This window comes from Hirsutella rhossiliensis, assembly GCF_020360975.1.
Source record: "Hirsutella rhossiliensis strain HR02 chromosome Unknown scaffold00003, whole genome shotgun sequence".
Lineage (NCBI taxonomy): Eukaryota > Fungi > Ascomycota > Sordariomycetes > Hypocreales > Ophiocordycipitaceae > Hirsutella > Hirsutella rhossiliensis.
In genome coordinates, this window is record NW_025408669.1 from 3,299,689 (window position 1) to 3,314,292 (window position 14,604).

The following is a 14,604-nucleotide window of genomic DNA, read 5'->3' on the forward strand; positions in this document are numbered from 1 at the left end:
GCGGGCTCGGAAGCTTGGCATCTCCGTAGGGCACGTCTTTTTCCGTCACCCAAGCCGTTTCCATGGCCATGAACCATGCGAGAATGGCGTGCTTAGGCTCTGCACCGTCCCACAGGAGGATCTTGATCTGGCCCAAGCGACCGGGCGAGTAGGGGCGGGTGAACCTGGTATGCATAGGTCCGTCGACGGCGACAATCTCCTGGTCGATGCCGTCGCTGCTCGCGGCATGGGCGTAGCTTTTGGCAAAGTCGATGTGAAAGACGGGCTCGTCGCGCGAATTGCTGATGACATCGTCCCAGAACAGGATGCGCTCTTCTTCGGCAATCTCCTTGGGAGGGCAGACGTCGCGCGACTCCATGTAGATTTGGAAGAGAAGAGTGGCGCGCTGCTTGTTGAGCGAGTTCATGCAGACACAGCGGACGCCACGGTAGTTGGTCCACAGGTGAGCAAGAACCAGGGCAATCACCAGACACACGACGGCCCTGGGGTCCTGCACCAGCCTGACCACAATTGTCCCCACGAGGAGGCCGACGAGACTGACGGCTGTCTCCTGGCTTGCCTCTTTGGCGCTGAGCTCGGAAAGATTGTCGTTCTTGGCAAAGTGCAAGCTCAGCGCCGCCTTGCTGGCGCCAGCCGCGACGCCGCAGATGGCCCTCAAAGCCTCGCCCGTACACATTGCGACGGCCTTGCCCCAGAAGCCGAGGTAGGGGCTGCCCAGCTCGAGGAAAAAGGCCGTGTCGTTGAAGAGGTCGGCGAGAAAGCGGTACTTTTTGGCCTCTGGCTCGATCCTCAAGCCGAAGCGGTGAGCAAAGACAATGGTTGCTATGTTGGAGATGGCGTCCCGGAGAATGGTGAGCAGCATGGCATAGGTGGCGGATGAGTTGGCATCGCCGACGCCAAGGCCCTGGAGGAGGGCACGGCTGGCGAGGAGGGAGGTGATGGTTGAGAAGAAGGCCTGGAGGGAGTCGTAGGTCTGGTAGGCGAGATAGTCGTCCGAGACAGAGTTTGGGAAATCGACGGGAAGAAAGGCGGAGAGGAGAAACTTACGCCAGCCACGCAGAGAGCGGAGAAGGCCTCTCTCTTTCTGGACCTAGCCACGCCTGTGAGTCTCTGCATAGCCAAGAACAGCGTTGACTGCCTCACGCCACGTACTGGGAGGATGCCTCGTGTGGGCGAATGCAGCCAGAGCTTGGGATCGTAGCCCGACTTGGACAGCTCCACGACACTGATCTCGCGTCCCGAGTTGAGCAAGGGCGCGAAGCTGAGGTCCTCGCCGTCGCGGTCTGTCTTGAAGAGATCAGGCTCTCGGGGATAGAGGTCGGAGAGCTCGAACCGACGATGCTGATCCATGGTTGCTCTGCGTTGCTGGGTGGGAGAGGAAGCGATCGCCTGTCAGTCTAGGCGCGGGGCTGCGTGGTGCCGCAACCCAAACTGTCTGAAAAAGAGTCGAGGGTTTGCATTTGCGACCTTTTTTTGCCTTTTGGTGATGGCGGACAGGTATGCAGTGAAGCAGAGGTTGTTTCCAAGTGGTCATGCAGGTGGCTGAAAGTTGAGAGTGCGGCTTCGTCAGAGGCAGGAGTGGTGGGCAAAGCCAGCTGAGGGCAGGCAGCCTAATATTCCAGGCTTGAGGCAAGAACACGGGCGACTGCCCAGCAAGCGCGTCACCAAAATTCACTTCAAGGTCTTGAATGCTGTACATTCAGGTCGCCAAACGGCCTTCTACTTTGCCGTTGCAATGGCTCGAGCATCCACTACCTCTTCACCGGCTGGCCATCCTCCGCAACCAAATGTTCCTCCGTCTTCACCGGGCCCTCGCCAACGCCCGTCATAATCACCCTGCTCACGCCGTCCCTCAGCATGCTCGCGATGCCGCCGTCCAGCTTCACGCTCGACACCGTGCCAGCAGAGCCGTATTTCCAGCCTGTGACGCCGCCAAGGACGGCTGAAAAGGCCCCCAGAATCGCCGCCGCGTCCTCGTCGAGGTAGTAGACGACGCAGTTTGGCCCGGCGTCAAAGGTGTAGGCCGCCACCGTCTTGCCGGCCGCGGCATTGATGGCCTCGACGGCGCGGATGGCGGCCCTGGAGACGTCGTTCATGTAGAAGATGGGCGGGTACGTGTCGGCACAACAGGCGTGGAATGAGTTGGACTCACGCATCGTCACCTCGGCAAAGACGGCAAAGTCGCGCTGCTTGATTGCTTGCTCCATGGCAACCATGCTGGCGGGGACGCTCGCTACTCTGTGTTGGAACAGGCCCGACGTGGCAACCGTCTGCTGCATACCCGCGGTGGACGAGACGCCCTTTTTCGCGGCGCTGGCGACGAGGATGAGGGCTCGCATGTTGGGCCAGTGCGAGGCGGGGGCCACCAGGTCGGCCATGGAGTCGCTGCCGTCTTGCTTGTCGCCGGCCCTCCAGGCGACGTAGCCGCCAAACAAGCTCCGACAGGCCGAGCCGGAGCCCTGGCGCGCGATAATGCTAAGCTGGGACGGGGAGTCGGGCAGCTCGTACAGGTTCGCAATGGCCTGGACGAAGGCGGCGAAGCCCGCGGCCGACGACGCAAGCCCGGCGGCCGTGGGGAAGTTGTTCTCGGAGACGATGCTCAGCGCCATGCTGGACAGCTTGGGAAGCGACGGGTCGGCGGCCTCGAGGGCGGCTCGGCGGGCACGCAGCTCACGGAAGCATGCCTGGGTCCTGGGGCCGGCGACGTCCGAGGGCTCGCCGTTGAGGGTCAGGGTGTCGCCGTGGGCAAAGGCGGCGGAGCACGAGGCGGTCGTCAGGGTGCGCAGGTCGGCCTGGGAGAGGGTGACGGAGAGGGAGCTGTTGGTCGGGAGGTTGAGCTTGGTGTCGCGTTTGCCCCAGTACCTGCAGGCAGTCAGTGAGGGCCAAAAGGCCTTGGATGAATCGAGTCGCATACTTACTTGACGACGGCAATGTTGACGGGCGCCGTGGTGCTGGCCCGGTAGACCTTTGTGTCGGCCATTGCTGGCAGCCTCGTCACCCGGGGTTTGGAGAGAGCTCGACGCCTCGGCTTGGAAGGGAGATCGACGGTGAGGCGAGGGAGAGGGCCGTGGACGACGGGGTTGCTGGCGCGGGTGGGCAGAGATGGTGATGTGGGTGTAGCGGTGCCCCGCAATTGATTGATGCCCCCGAGTCTCGCATGCCAAAATACCCAATATTACGCAGCAATTTCACCTTCGACATCTCGCCAACTGATACGACATCCTCCTGCGTCAGAGAGCCGAAATGGATGCGAATGGACATTGAGTCTTTGACTTTTCTCTCCAAGGGAGGGCTCTTTCAATCAAATCTCTACACATCCCCCGACCAACACCTCGACGACATCCTAAAGTCGCCGATTCCAATCCTCAGCACTGCCACCTCCTGGGCTCGCCATCCGGCCCAGCGGCGTGCAGCAGCAGCTCCATCAGTCCCGCACCCGCTCCGCGCATGCCCTCGTGGTAGGAGCGGCTGGAGGGGTAGCTGAGGAAGCAGTTGCCGCGCCCAAACACCATGGCCGCGCTCATGGGATCCAGCGTCAGGCTGTTGATGCGGTTGGCGCCGCACTCGTGGCCGTAGTATCCAGAGCTGGCCCAGTCGGTGCTCGCTCCAGTGCTCGGCGGGCCTCTCCCCCAGTGCTGCACAACTGTTCCCCGGAACGGACGCGCAATGCGTGTTGCCGCGGCTTCCTGGCTGGCCCGCGCATCGGGCTCCGTGTATTCCTTGTACGGCGGAGCAGTGCTGGCCTCGCTCAGCTCGGCTCCGAAGCACCCCTTGTACGTGCTGTTCCTAAAGTTCTGCGCGGCGTCAGACGTCTGCACGTCGGCGTGGCCCCAGCCCCATTGGACGGCCATGAAGCCCGCCGGGCGAAGGCTGAGATACCACGAGACGTCGTCGAACTTGTTGATGAACCACATCATGTTTTGCGTCTCGGCCTCCGACTGGGGCGCATAGCCAGGGAAGAACAGGAACCTTTCGCCGCGGCTGACATGGTGCCTGAGTGCCGGGTCCTCGCCCTTCCACTCAAAGGGAAAGTTTTGGTCAAGATGGACTCCGCCCCGCTGCTTGTCCCCCTCGATCGTCGTTGTGTTGCGGTTCTTGGTCCAGCAATCGCCCGTCGAGCTGTCGTGTACGGCTCCATCGGGGTTGGACAGGGGCAAGGCCGCGACGCCCGCCGAGAGGGCCGTCGTCACCTGCTCCTTGGTGTAGGTCTGGTTGCCATAGACGAGACCAACGCCCGTCTTGTTTGCATACAGCAGGTCGGAGAGAAAGTACAAGACAAAGTCGGGACCGCCGCGCTCGGCCGCGCTGATTCCGCTGGCGATGACGACTCGCGGCTCGCCGATGGCAGCTCCGTAGACCTTTCTGCCTTCAAACGTCTTGTACGGCGCCTCAACCATCTGGACTTGTGGAAACTCGTCGGCCAGTTGCTCAAGACCAGTCTGAATCTCGTCGATGTTGAGAAGAGACCCCAAATCTCTCTCGCCGAGTCCTAGGCCGGTAAGGGCAGCCGTGCCATTCTTGAAACGATTACCTCGACCAATAGGCAAGCTTCGTATCGTTTGAGAAGGCTCGGCATGGGCCTGGACTGCGTAATGGAGTGTCAGCCCAAGCGGTATCGCCAGTTGAAACCTCATGGCAGCGTCTGAGTGATGGTGCCTGAGACAAGAGCTGGGCTAGTCGTGGAGAGAAGGGGACGAGATCAGGCACCAAAGGAAGTGAACAGAGGCTGCGAGAGCTTCTTATATTCAAAGCCAATGATTTTGGACATGGTATCTGATTACACGCTCCACGGTTACTGGTATATCATAGAACTTGCTTGCGACGTCCTGCATAACGCAGACACTTTGAACGCGGACTGAATTTCTACAGCGTAACATCCTCACCGACTTATTGAAAGACTTGGCAGAGAAACGTGTTGCGGGCAGTCTTGGCCATCCAGCGTCCAGGTTCTGTACCGAGTCAGACGGGTTACAGCCAAGAGTTCTTGATCAGTCGAGTTTTGATCCCCATACTCCACGGGCTCCTCTTGGCTCAGCTCTTTCACGGTAAGGTGATTTCAATGCCGCCGAACGCAACCCGGCAACTACTGGATCAGCTCGATTTAAGCTTGCACCGCTTTAAATCCCGCGTGGACCTTGTTTGCTTGTTTCCGCAAGTCAAAGGGATGATGGGACCCCATGTGGCTGTCTTGTCATCAGAAACCCGGCCGACATCGGCCCCTTTTAACTTGCCGGACGGCAACGAACAGCCTGCAAACCAGCGGGTACCATAAGAGATTTTGGGATTTAGAGTCTTGCTGTTCGGCCAACTCTATTCGGCCAACCAACCTGCAATCCTGTGGGCAGGACCTCGAGTCAGCCCAGTTTGGGGTAGGTGTAATTATTGCCGCACTCATCAGTACCATTGCCTTTGCCGCTGCTTATGTCGCCTCTCCGTGAGGCTACGGCCAAGCGGGTATATTTTCCAACTGTTGAATAATTGCGTCTTCAACTGCTGCTATACATCCCGATATTATCAGGTATACACTGTCTACGAAGTACCTGCCAAGTAGTTGGCAGCTATCCCAAGAGGCTCAGTAGCGTGTAGGAGCTCGGGAGTCTCGCTGACGTCATGCAACTTAGACCACTCTCGCCTCTCTCTCCCTGTCTTACCGCCTCCCTCAACCCTGCCCTTTGGCGAATTTCAAACTCCGCACCATCGAAAAGACCCGATCATATCTTGGGCATTCAACAGGGCCCTTCAGGCTTCAGAATTGGCGCTTGCGGTGCGCCATGAGTGGTGTCTTGGGGCGAGCAACACTGTGCGCGCCTGCGTTGGCGCGCGTCGGGCCATCAAACGCCAAGCACCTCTTCGAGGCTCTGCGACAGACCCGGACGCGACAGACGGTCTGCTTCTCGCGCTCATTCTCGGCCTCGTTGGCCGTCCGCGGCCATGACCGGCCCTCGTCGGCCGGCCAGCCGCCCCAGAAGACGGTCGGGGACGGCAGGGAGCCGGTGACAACGACCAAGAGTCAGCAGAGAAAGGCCTACGACCGTCCGTGGCTGCGCGAGAGCAGCAATGCCTTGCCCGAGGCCACCTCCAACGACCCTGCCGCCGGGGACGGCACCAAAGGTACAGCACCAGCTGAACGGTGAAGGAGCTTATGCTAACCCCGAACCAAAGGCCGCCTGTTGACGACACCCACTCGGCTGCTCAAGCTCATCCTTCCCATGCCCTTCAACCCCGAGCAGGAACACATCAACGCTAGCGAGGAAGAGAAGCGACACTGGAGCAAGGAGACGGTCGAGCCCCTGGCCCTGCTCGTCCACCCCCAGCAGCCGCTCTCGTACCTGGAACGCCTGATACAAGCCGAGATCCCCCCGATGCGCAAGGGCAACCGAGAAAAGCTTCCCGACGTCATCTTCCGTGCAGAGTCGGGTCACAAGAAGCCCAAGGGGGACTCGGCCGAGAAGCGCGGCGCAAACGTCGCCCCATACTCGGGCCTCGGACGCGAGGGCCCCAGCAAGAGCGAGACCAGCTGGGTGCGGTGGAGCAGCAGCACCGAGGTCGGCGACTTTATCAGGGACGCGGCGCACGGGCGAGAGTTTGCCATCGACATCGAGGGCCTCTCCCAGGAGCTTCGCGTGGCCGTGCCGAGCTTCAAGGACCGCACCTACTACATGCGCATGCGGCTGAGGAAGATGTCTCGCCAGATCGACAAAATGTCGCACGTCAAAAAGGACTGCGACCTGCTGGCACACAAGGGCGCATACCGCCTGGCCAAGGGCGGCTTCGCGGCGCTCGCCGGCTGGTGGGGCATCGTCTACTACGTCACCTTCCACACCGACATGGGATGGGACCTCGTCGAGCCCGTCACCTACCTGGCCGGCCTGGCCACCATCATGGGCGGCTACCTGTGGTTCCTATTCATCAGCCGGGACCTCAGCTACAAGGCGGCCATGAACGTGACGGTGTCGCGCCGGCAAAACGCCCTCTACCAGGAACGCGGCTTTGACCAGCAGAAGTGGGACCAGCTGGTCCACGAGGCAAACCTGCTGAGGAGGGAGATTAAGCTGGCGGCCACCGAGTACGACGTCGAGTGGGACGAGATGGGCGACCTCGGCGGCGAGGAGGTCCGACAGGTCCTCGAGGAGGAGCGCAGCGAGAGGAAGAGGCGGAGGCAGGATGATGACGATGGCGACGAGGACGAGGATGAGGGCGACAAGGGCGACAAGGGCAAGGCAAATGAGGGGGACAAGGGCGGGGATACAGGCAAGGACGCTTCCAAAGAGCAGTGAGGCTGGGTTCTGGTCTTGGAGCTGCTCGGGCAAGGCTGACAAGAAGTGACTGGGACGGGGCCGACTTCATTTCTGGTGACAGCGGGAAGCTGGCGCTTTCTTTGTCCCTTGTTCCTTGATGTTTGCGGACAAGCACATGGGCTCATATATATAGAAAGCCGGGTCTCAAGGTAGAGCCCACGACGGCTTTGGTGGTGCTCGTCGAGAGGTTTTAGAAGAGAGGCAAACGCAATTTCTGAACCAATCTGGTACTCGCAGTGTCCATCGTGGTGTAGGTGAGGTACCTCTTATTCTCGACGAGGAGAAGTCCACAGCATCCATCCAAGGCATCCATGTACATCCATCTACATATAGGCAGAGCGGGTTTGTGCCAAGAAAGCCGGACCCCCGAGCCTTGTAATTATACGCTGCCTGTACCCGCCCGGTACGTAGTTGGTAGACGAATGATAAAACTTACACGGGCACAAGGGCTACGCAAGCAGCTCCAGGCCCCCCCGTAGATGCAAGTCGATTTCCCGGCCGCCCCAGGTTGCATTCGGCTCGTCCTCCCCGCGTCATCCGGCTGCCCCCACCCCCATGACATCGTAGCTCGTCCGACGGCCCTCTTCCTCTGCTTCTCGCCACACGCACACATCGGAAAGGAACAGACCTCCGTCTCCTCTCCTCGCCGAATCCTCAGCAAGCAAAGGACGGCGCGCCCAGGGCCCTGACAAGACAGAGACAAGGGCATCATCTCCTGGCGGCTGCCGGGCCGGGCCGGGACGGGCAAAGATGACGCCGCCGCAGCTCATACACCTCCCCGACGGGCAGATGTTCACCGTCTCGCCCGTCTTTGCCGGCGTGGGCTTCCGGAGCCACGGCCACGGCGCCCATCACCACCCCTACCCCGTCGGCTGGACCGTTGTCCTGCACACCGACGAGGACGAGCTGGCGGCGGACGCGGCGGGCCGGGCCGCGGGGGGCAGCGGGGTGGAGGCGATGCCGCCGGGGACCGAGACGGAGGAGGAGGAGGAGAGGCGGCGGCGGTCGCGGCCCTTCACCCTCCCGACACGCCGGGGTGACTCCCTCTTCATCTCCTCCATCGCCAACCCGCCCGCGTCCGAGTTCAAGCCCGCCGCCAGCCCGACGCGCCAGATGGCCATGCTGCTCTGGGTCACCCTGTACTGGTACTTTCACCACCCGCCGCCGCCGCCGCCGCCGCCGCCGTCCACCGCCGCCGCCGACTGGCGGGTCCGCGTGCGGCCCGACGGCGCCCTGCACGGCCGGGGGCTCCTCGCCAAGCTGGAGCGCATGGGGCTGGTGGCCTGCGCCGACGCCGCCGTCGCCGCGCCCGACGCCGCCGCCACCGACGTCTTCGTCTCGCAGCCCATGTTCTGGCAGATCCCCGGCCGCCTCTTCCTCTACGCGCCCGAGCCCATCCGCCCTCTGGCGCCCGACGCCTCGCCCGTCGCCGGCCCGTCGCCCGCGCCCGGCGGCCCCTTCACCTCGACCTCGCATCTGCCGACCTACTACCCCCCGGCGCCGCTGCAGTACGTCGCCACCCACGGCGTGCGGCACCCGCTGCGGCCGCGCCCGCCGCGCATGGGCGACGTGCTGTACTCGCGCTTCGTCCCCAGCGCCGGGCGCTATCTCGCCTTCCGCGTCGCCTCGTCCTCGCCCGAGCCCGTGCCCTACCTCGGCCCCGTCGGCCCCGTCGCCGCCTCCGCCGCCCGTGGCCACGCCGCCCTCGTGGCCATGAGCGACGTCGCCCTCCTCGAGGCCTGGCACGCCAACCCGCGCGTCGCCGAGTTCTGGGGCCCCTTTGTGCCCGGCAGCCTCGACCGCGCTCTGCATGCGCCGCACTCGTTCCCCGTCATCGGGCTGTGGGACGGCGTCCCGTTTGGCTACTTTGAGCTGTACTGGGCCAAGGAGGATCTCCTGGGCCGCCACGTCGCCGGCGAGATGGGCGACTGGGACCGCGGCGTGCACATCATGGTGGGCGAGGAGTGGGCTCGCGGAAAGGTCGCGCTCTGGCTCACCAGCCTGGTCCATTGGTGTCTCACGGCCGACCTTCGCACAATGAATGTCTGCCTCGAGCCCCGCATCGACAACCACAGGTAACGCTTTCCCCTGCCTTCCTCCCTTGTTCTCGTCGTCAGATCACGCACAGCCCGAAACCAATGCCCGGCTGACAACGGGGACAGGATCCTTCGCCATCTAGACGCCCTGGGCTTCGACAAGGAGAAGCAAGTCGCGTTGCCCCACAAGCAGGCGTGGTATGTCCGGCTGCGGCGCGAGTGCTGGCAAGGCCCGGCTCTGTGATGACGGGCCCGACGAGAGAAATCGGCCAAATGTTAATAGCCCTGGACAAGATGCAATCCGATGCATGGGACTCGCCACGCGGTGCAGCCCGTCATCGCTCAAGCAAAGCAACAGACCGTTACCAGGACATCTTTGAAATCAAATCTAATCATATATTATATATGCGCATACTACCCTCTGTTAATACATCCAGTTTGAGCCCTCATGACGCCGATTCCCTGCGCGTCCCCCTTTTCCCAAGTCCAACTGTCTACCCAACCCACCTCCGCGCACTGCGGAAGATGCGCAGCCACGGCCCAAACTCGCCCCATTCCTCGACCGCCTCTCGAGGCACGTAGCTGCCCACGTCGGCCAGAATCGTACGCTCGGGGTGGGGCATCATGGCCACGAACCGCCCGTCCTTGGCCGACACGCCGGCAACGCCGCCCGGGCTGCCGTTCGGGTTTAGCGGGTACCGCTCCGTCACGTTGAGGCGGTTGTCGACGTAGCGCAGGGGAACCATGCCGGAGCCGGACAGCTCCTGCAGCGAGTTGGGCGACGGGAACTCGGCGCGGCCTTCTCCGTGCGAGACCACGACCGGGAGGGCCGAGCCGTTCATCCCGTGGAAAAAGACGGACGGCTTGCGCTCGTCCTCGTCAATCTTGACCATGCTGTACCGCGCCTCAAACTGCTGCGAGGCGTTGTCGACAAACATCGGCCAGTGCTCCGCGCCGGGAATCAGCTCCTTGATCCTCGTGAGCAGCTGGCACCCATTGCAAACTCCCAGCGCAAACGTGTCTGTTCGTTTGAAAAAGTCTGCAAACTCCCGCCGAGCATTGTCGTGCATCAGGATCGACTTGGCCCAGCCCTGCCCAGCACCGAGCACGTCGCCATAGGAGAAGCCGCCGGGGGCAGCCAGACCTGTAAAGTCGGCCAGAGAGCGGCCATCCAGTATGTCCGTCATGTGGATGTCGACCGGCTCGAAGCCTGCCGCCTTGAATGCAAAGGCAAACTCGGCGTGGCCGTTGACGCCCTGCTCCCTGAGGATGGCCACACGGGGCGTCTTGCCGAAGAAGCCCGAAATGGACGACGTCAGGGGCAGGATGTTTTCCGACGGCGAAAAAGTGAGCCTGTACGAGATGCCCGGATCCTCCGAGTCCGCAATGGCAGAGAACTCGGAGCTCGCGCAGGCCGGGTCGTCCCGGAGCCGCTGCATCTCATGCGAAGTCTTGGACCACCACTGCTGCATCTCGGCGCGGTCAAGCGTGGCAAAGGTGGTGGCGCCGTGGCGAATCGTCAGCGGCTGCTTGCTCTTGGGCTTGACCACGGCAAACTTGCGGATCAGTCCAGCCGGCGGGCCACACGTCGCAAAGCATCTCTTGAAGTTGATCTCGTCCTCGGCGCGCACCTGGAAGACGGCGCCGAGTTCCTCGTTGAAGAGTGCCTCGAGCATGTCAGACGCTTGGCCCGACTTGGAGATGCCGTCCATCATCATATCAACGCCGCACCGACCAGCAAACATCATTTCTGCAATGGTCGTAATCAAGCCGCCGTCGGACCGGTCATGGTATGCCAGCACGACACCGCTCTTGTGCAGCTGCCACAGTGCGTCAAAGTAGTCCGTGATGAGGCCAAAGTTCTTGGCGTCCGGGGCCTCGTTGCCAATGGAGCCCAGCGACTGCGCCAGCGCCGAGCCTCCCAGCGCCTGCCGTCCCTCGGCAAGGTCGACAAACAGGAGGATCGTGTCTCCCACATCCTCGACTCTCCGGAGCTGCGGCGTCCACGTCTTCCTCACGTCTTCAACAACGGTGAAGGCCGAGATGGCAACCGAGATGGGTGCCGTCACGCTCTTCAGCTCATCCTTGTCCTTCCAAACGGCCTTCATGGAAGTGGAATCCTTGCCGACCGGGATGCTGATATTGAGCTCGGGGCACATTTCCATGCCAATGGCACGAACGGCCTCGTACAGAGCCGCGCCTTCGCCGGGGTGACTGACGGCCGCCATCCAGTTTGCAGACAGCTTGACGCGACGCAAGTCGCCCATGAAGTCGGCGGCGCCAATATTCAGAAGACTCTCCGCGACCGCCATTCTCGCCGAGGCAGCGGGATCAATCAGTGCCAAGGTTGGCTTCTCTCCCACCGCCATGGCTTCGCCGGTCCGCTGTTTGCCGCTCAGGCTGAAGCCCGTCGCCGTGACCGCCACGTCTGCCACGGGCGTCTGCCACGGCCCAACCATTTGGTCGCGCGCGGTGAGTCCGCCGACCGTCCTGTCGCCGATGGTGATGAGGAATGACTTTGATCCAACTGCCGGCACCAAGAATACACGCTCGACGGCTTTCTTAAACAGGTCAGCCGTCGAGATGCCGTCTCCAAATGCCCGTCGCAGGGAGGCCAGCGCATCAAAAGGCGCCAGTTGCGGCTTGCGAGACGTGACTATGCGGTCCTGCTGTCGCTTGGGAGGGAAGAGGGCGTCCATGGGCAGGTCGATCGGCCGCGGATATTCCTTGGACTCCCTGTCGGTAAGGACCAGCTTAGCCACTCCGCCGGCGTCGGTCGAGGCAACAGACCCGACGTCGGAGAAGCCACAGCGCTCGCGACGGCAGATGCTGGTAAAGCGATTCATGTTCTCCGAGTTGATCAACAGAACGTATCGCTCCTGCGCCTCGTTGCACCATATCTGGAGGGGGCTCATGCTGCTGTCTGCGCTCTCGACCTGGCGAAGCTCAAAGTTGCCACCGTAGCCGGCGTCCTTGACAACTACAGGCGCACGTTAGAAGGTCCCGCCATCTAGACGGTTCGCACGAGAGCACTTACGTTCGGGAAGAGCATTCGAAAGACCCCCGGCTCCGACGTCGTGAATCATGGCAATGGGGTTCTGGTCTCCGAGTGCCGTGCATGTATTGATGACCATCTGGGCCCGTCGCTCCATCTACAAGTTTCGAGTCAGATAACGAGTCACCCCGCTGTTGCGACGAGCGGGACAGCCTCACCTCTGGGTTGCCACGCTGTACGCTGTCAAAGTCCAGGTCGGCGTTTCCATGTCCCGACGCGTTGCTCGAGGCGGCGCCACCGCCGAGGCCGATGAGCATGGCCGGGCCGCCGAGGACTATGACGTGCGCACCTTCACGGACAAATTCTTCTTCCTTGAGGGCGTTTTGGGGACGGACCGTCCCCACTCCGCCGGCCAGCATGATGGGCTTGTGGTAGCCACGCCACTCCTTTGCCTCGCTTGCGGGAGAGTCCTGACCAGCGGCGGGGGTCAGGAGGGTACGGAAGCAGCCAGTCAGGCATGGGCGTCCGAATTCGTTGTTGAAGCGCGCGCTCCCGATGGGGGCCTCCAACATGATGTCGAGACTGCTCGCGTAGTGGGCCGGGCGACCGATGTCGAGTTCCCAAGGAGCGCGGTGGTCGGGGATGAGGAGGTCGGATACCCAAAACCCGCAGAGCCCGCCTTTGGTGACAGAGCCCCTGCCGACGGCTGCTTCGTCTCGAATCTCTCCACCGGAACCGGTGGCGGCGCCGGGAAACGGTCTGGCCCGTATTCTGTTAGTTGGCTCGCCCGTGGGTGAAGCATGCATCAACTGGATAGAAGTATGTGCGCTGGACTCACGAGATGGCAGTAGGGTGGTTGTGCGTCTATTCCGGCAAGGGAGTCAGCAAAAGTCAGATGAAAGAAAGACGTGCACCACAGTGGCGGTCCTTGCCTCTACTTTGGCCAAGATGTGGGCAACTTCGGGGGTCAGCCTCCAAGTGCCGGTGGAATAGTCGGGTGACCAGAAATTGGCCAGCTCGCCCTGAAGCACAGCCGCGTTGTCGCTGTAGGCAGACACGGTATAGTCGGGCGTCTTTTTGTGGGTGTTTCGGATCATCTCGAACAGGCTCTTGTCCCGAGGCACGCCGTCGATGGTCCAGCTGGCGTTGAAGACTTTGTGGCGGCAATGCCTGATCAATGCCCATGGTTAGCAAAGGGAACAACGTGTATACTAGATTTGTGACCTACTCGGAGTTCACTTGGGCAAACATGAAGAGCTCGACATCGTGGGGCGGCCGGCCCAGCCTGGTAAAGACGTCGACGAGGTACTGCATCTCGGACTCGTCGAGACTGAGACCCTTTTGCTGGTTATACTCTCGCAAGATGCTGAGCGAATCGCTTCCACCGGCGAAGATATCGACAACGACGAGGGGAGACGGCGCGTCGGCCTGGAACATGGCATCCAGGGACGGCCTCTCAAGCGCAAAGGTCTCGGTCATGCGATCGTGCAGGACGTCGCGGAACGAGGCGTCCTGGCCTGGCCGGAGAGGCGCCTCAAACTCAACGACCACGAGACGGCCCCTCTCGACGCGTCGCACGTGGTCCTTGAGCCCGCACACGTGGGCGATGCTGGTGGCCTGCGAGCTCCATGGCGAGAGGTAGCGCGGCGTGACAAAGACAGTGACCGAGTCCGCGCCGCTCTCCGAGGCCAGCAGCGGCTGCGAGTCGACGTCGTGCAGCAGCTCCTTGACCTGGTCGAGGACGGCGGCGTCTGCGCGCTTCAGGTCGACATAGTAGACCCACTGGCCGCGGATGCTCTTGACCTGGGGCTGGCTGGTCTTGTTGGCGCGGGCCCTGAGCTCCTGCGCCGTCGAGGCGGTGTAGCACGAGCCACCGACCAGAGTCTCGTGCGGCATCGTGAGCGAAATGGAAGATGCTCGTCGGAGAAATTGGCCGCAACCTGTGATGGACGCGCGCCCCGGTGTCGTGACTCGCCGATCAGAGCGAAGGCTTTGGTGTTTTGGTGGAGGACGCTCCAGCAATTGACTTATCACCCCTCTTGGGGCTTATCGATACAGAGTAGAGGAGGGGTTGAATTTCTCGGGCCGGCTGTTTCTCCTCCCACGTGGTCGCGGGCCGGGGCTCAACGGCCGATGACCGGGCTGCCGGGGAGCTGTTTCCAAATGCCGGTGCAAAAGCTCGTGTTCTTCAACCGCATCTTGAACTTCCAACTGAAGTCTGAACCAAGGCCGCGAGCGTGCTTCTCAATTGCTACATGCCAAGACTGCGTTCTAA

General features: G+C 62.0%; 6 protein-coding genes across 6 annotated transcripts; 2 read left to right on the top strand and 4 right to left on the bottom strand.

Moving 5' to 3' along the window:
* Positions 1-1,043: 1,043 nt before the first annotated feature.
* HRG_03404 (uncharacterized protein) lies at positions 1,044-1,350 on the bottom strand (the record flags this gene model as incomplete). The annotated part of the gene is made up of 2 exons (XM_044861875.1): positions 1,044-1,100; positions 1,153-1,350. The coding sequence occupies 2 exons, from the start codon at positions 1,348-1,350 to the stop codon at positions 1,044-1,046; spliced, it is 255 nt and encodes an 84-aa protein (XP_044722901.1).
* Positions 1,351-1,751: 401 nt separating this feature from the next.
* HRG_03405 (diphosphomevalonate decarboxylase) lies at positions 1,752-2,980 on the bottom strand (the record flags this gene model as incomplete). The annotated part of the gene is made up of 2 exons (XM_044861876.1): positions 1,752-2,862; positions 2,919-2,980. The coding sequence occupies 2 exons, from the start codon at positions 2,978-2,980 to the stop codon at positions 1,752-1,754; spliced, it is 1,173 nt and encodes a 390-aa protein (XP_044722902.1).
* Positions 2,981-3,365: 385 nt separating this feature from the next.
* Positions 3,366-4,634, bottom strand: HRG_03406 (zinc carboxypeptidase domain-containing protein; the record flags this gene model as incomplete). Its single annotated transcript, XM_044861877.1, has 1 exon — positions 3,366-4,634. The coding sequence occupies one exon, from the start codon at positions 4,632-4,634 to the stop codon at positions 3,366-3,368; it is 1,269 nt and encodes a 422-aa protein (XP_044722903.1).
* Positions 4,635-5,771: 1,137 nt separating this feature from the next.
* On the top strand, positions 5,772-7,277 carry HRG_03407 (mitochondrial calcium uniporter; the record flags this gene model as incomplete). The annotated part of the gene is made up of 2 exons (XM_044861878.1): positions 5,772-6,111; positions 6,163-7,277. 2 exons carry the CDS (start codon positions 5,772-5,774, stop codon positions 7,275-7,277), a joined length of 1,455 nt encoding a protein of 484 aa, XP_044722904.1.
* Positions 7,278-8,048: 771 nt separating this feature from the next.
* On the top strand, positions 8,049-9,578 carry HRG_03408 (acetyltransferase (GNAT) domain-containing protein; the record flags this gene model as incomplete). Its single annotated transcript, XM_044861879.1, has 2 exons — positions 8,049-9,373; positions 9,461-9,578. 2 exons carry the CDS (start codon positions 8,049-8,051, stop codon positions 9,576-9,578), a joined length of 1,443 nt encoding a protein of 480 aa, XP_044722905.1.
* Positions 9,579-9,828: 250 nt separating this feature from the next.
* Positions 9,829-14,225, bottom strand: HRG_03409 (cobB/CobQ-like glutamine amidotransferase domain-containing protein; the record flags this gene model as incomplete). The annotated part of the gene is made up of 7 exons (XM_044861880.1): positions 9,829-12,070; positions 12,125-12,314; positions 12,372-12,486; positions 12,548-13,088; positions 13,168-13,193; positions 13,262-13,499; positions 13,558-14,225. The coding sequence occupies 7 exons, from the start codon at positions 14,223-14,225 to the stop codon at positions 9,829-9,831; spliced, it is 4,020 nt and encodes a 1,339-aa protein (XP_044722906.1).
* Positions 14,226-14,604: the final 379 nt, after the last annotated feature.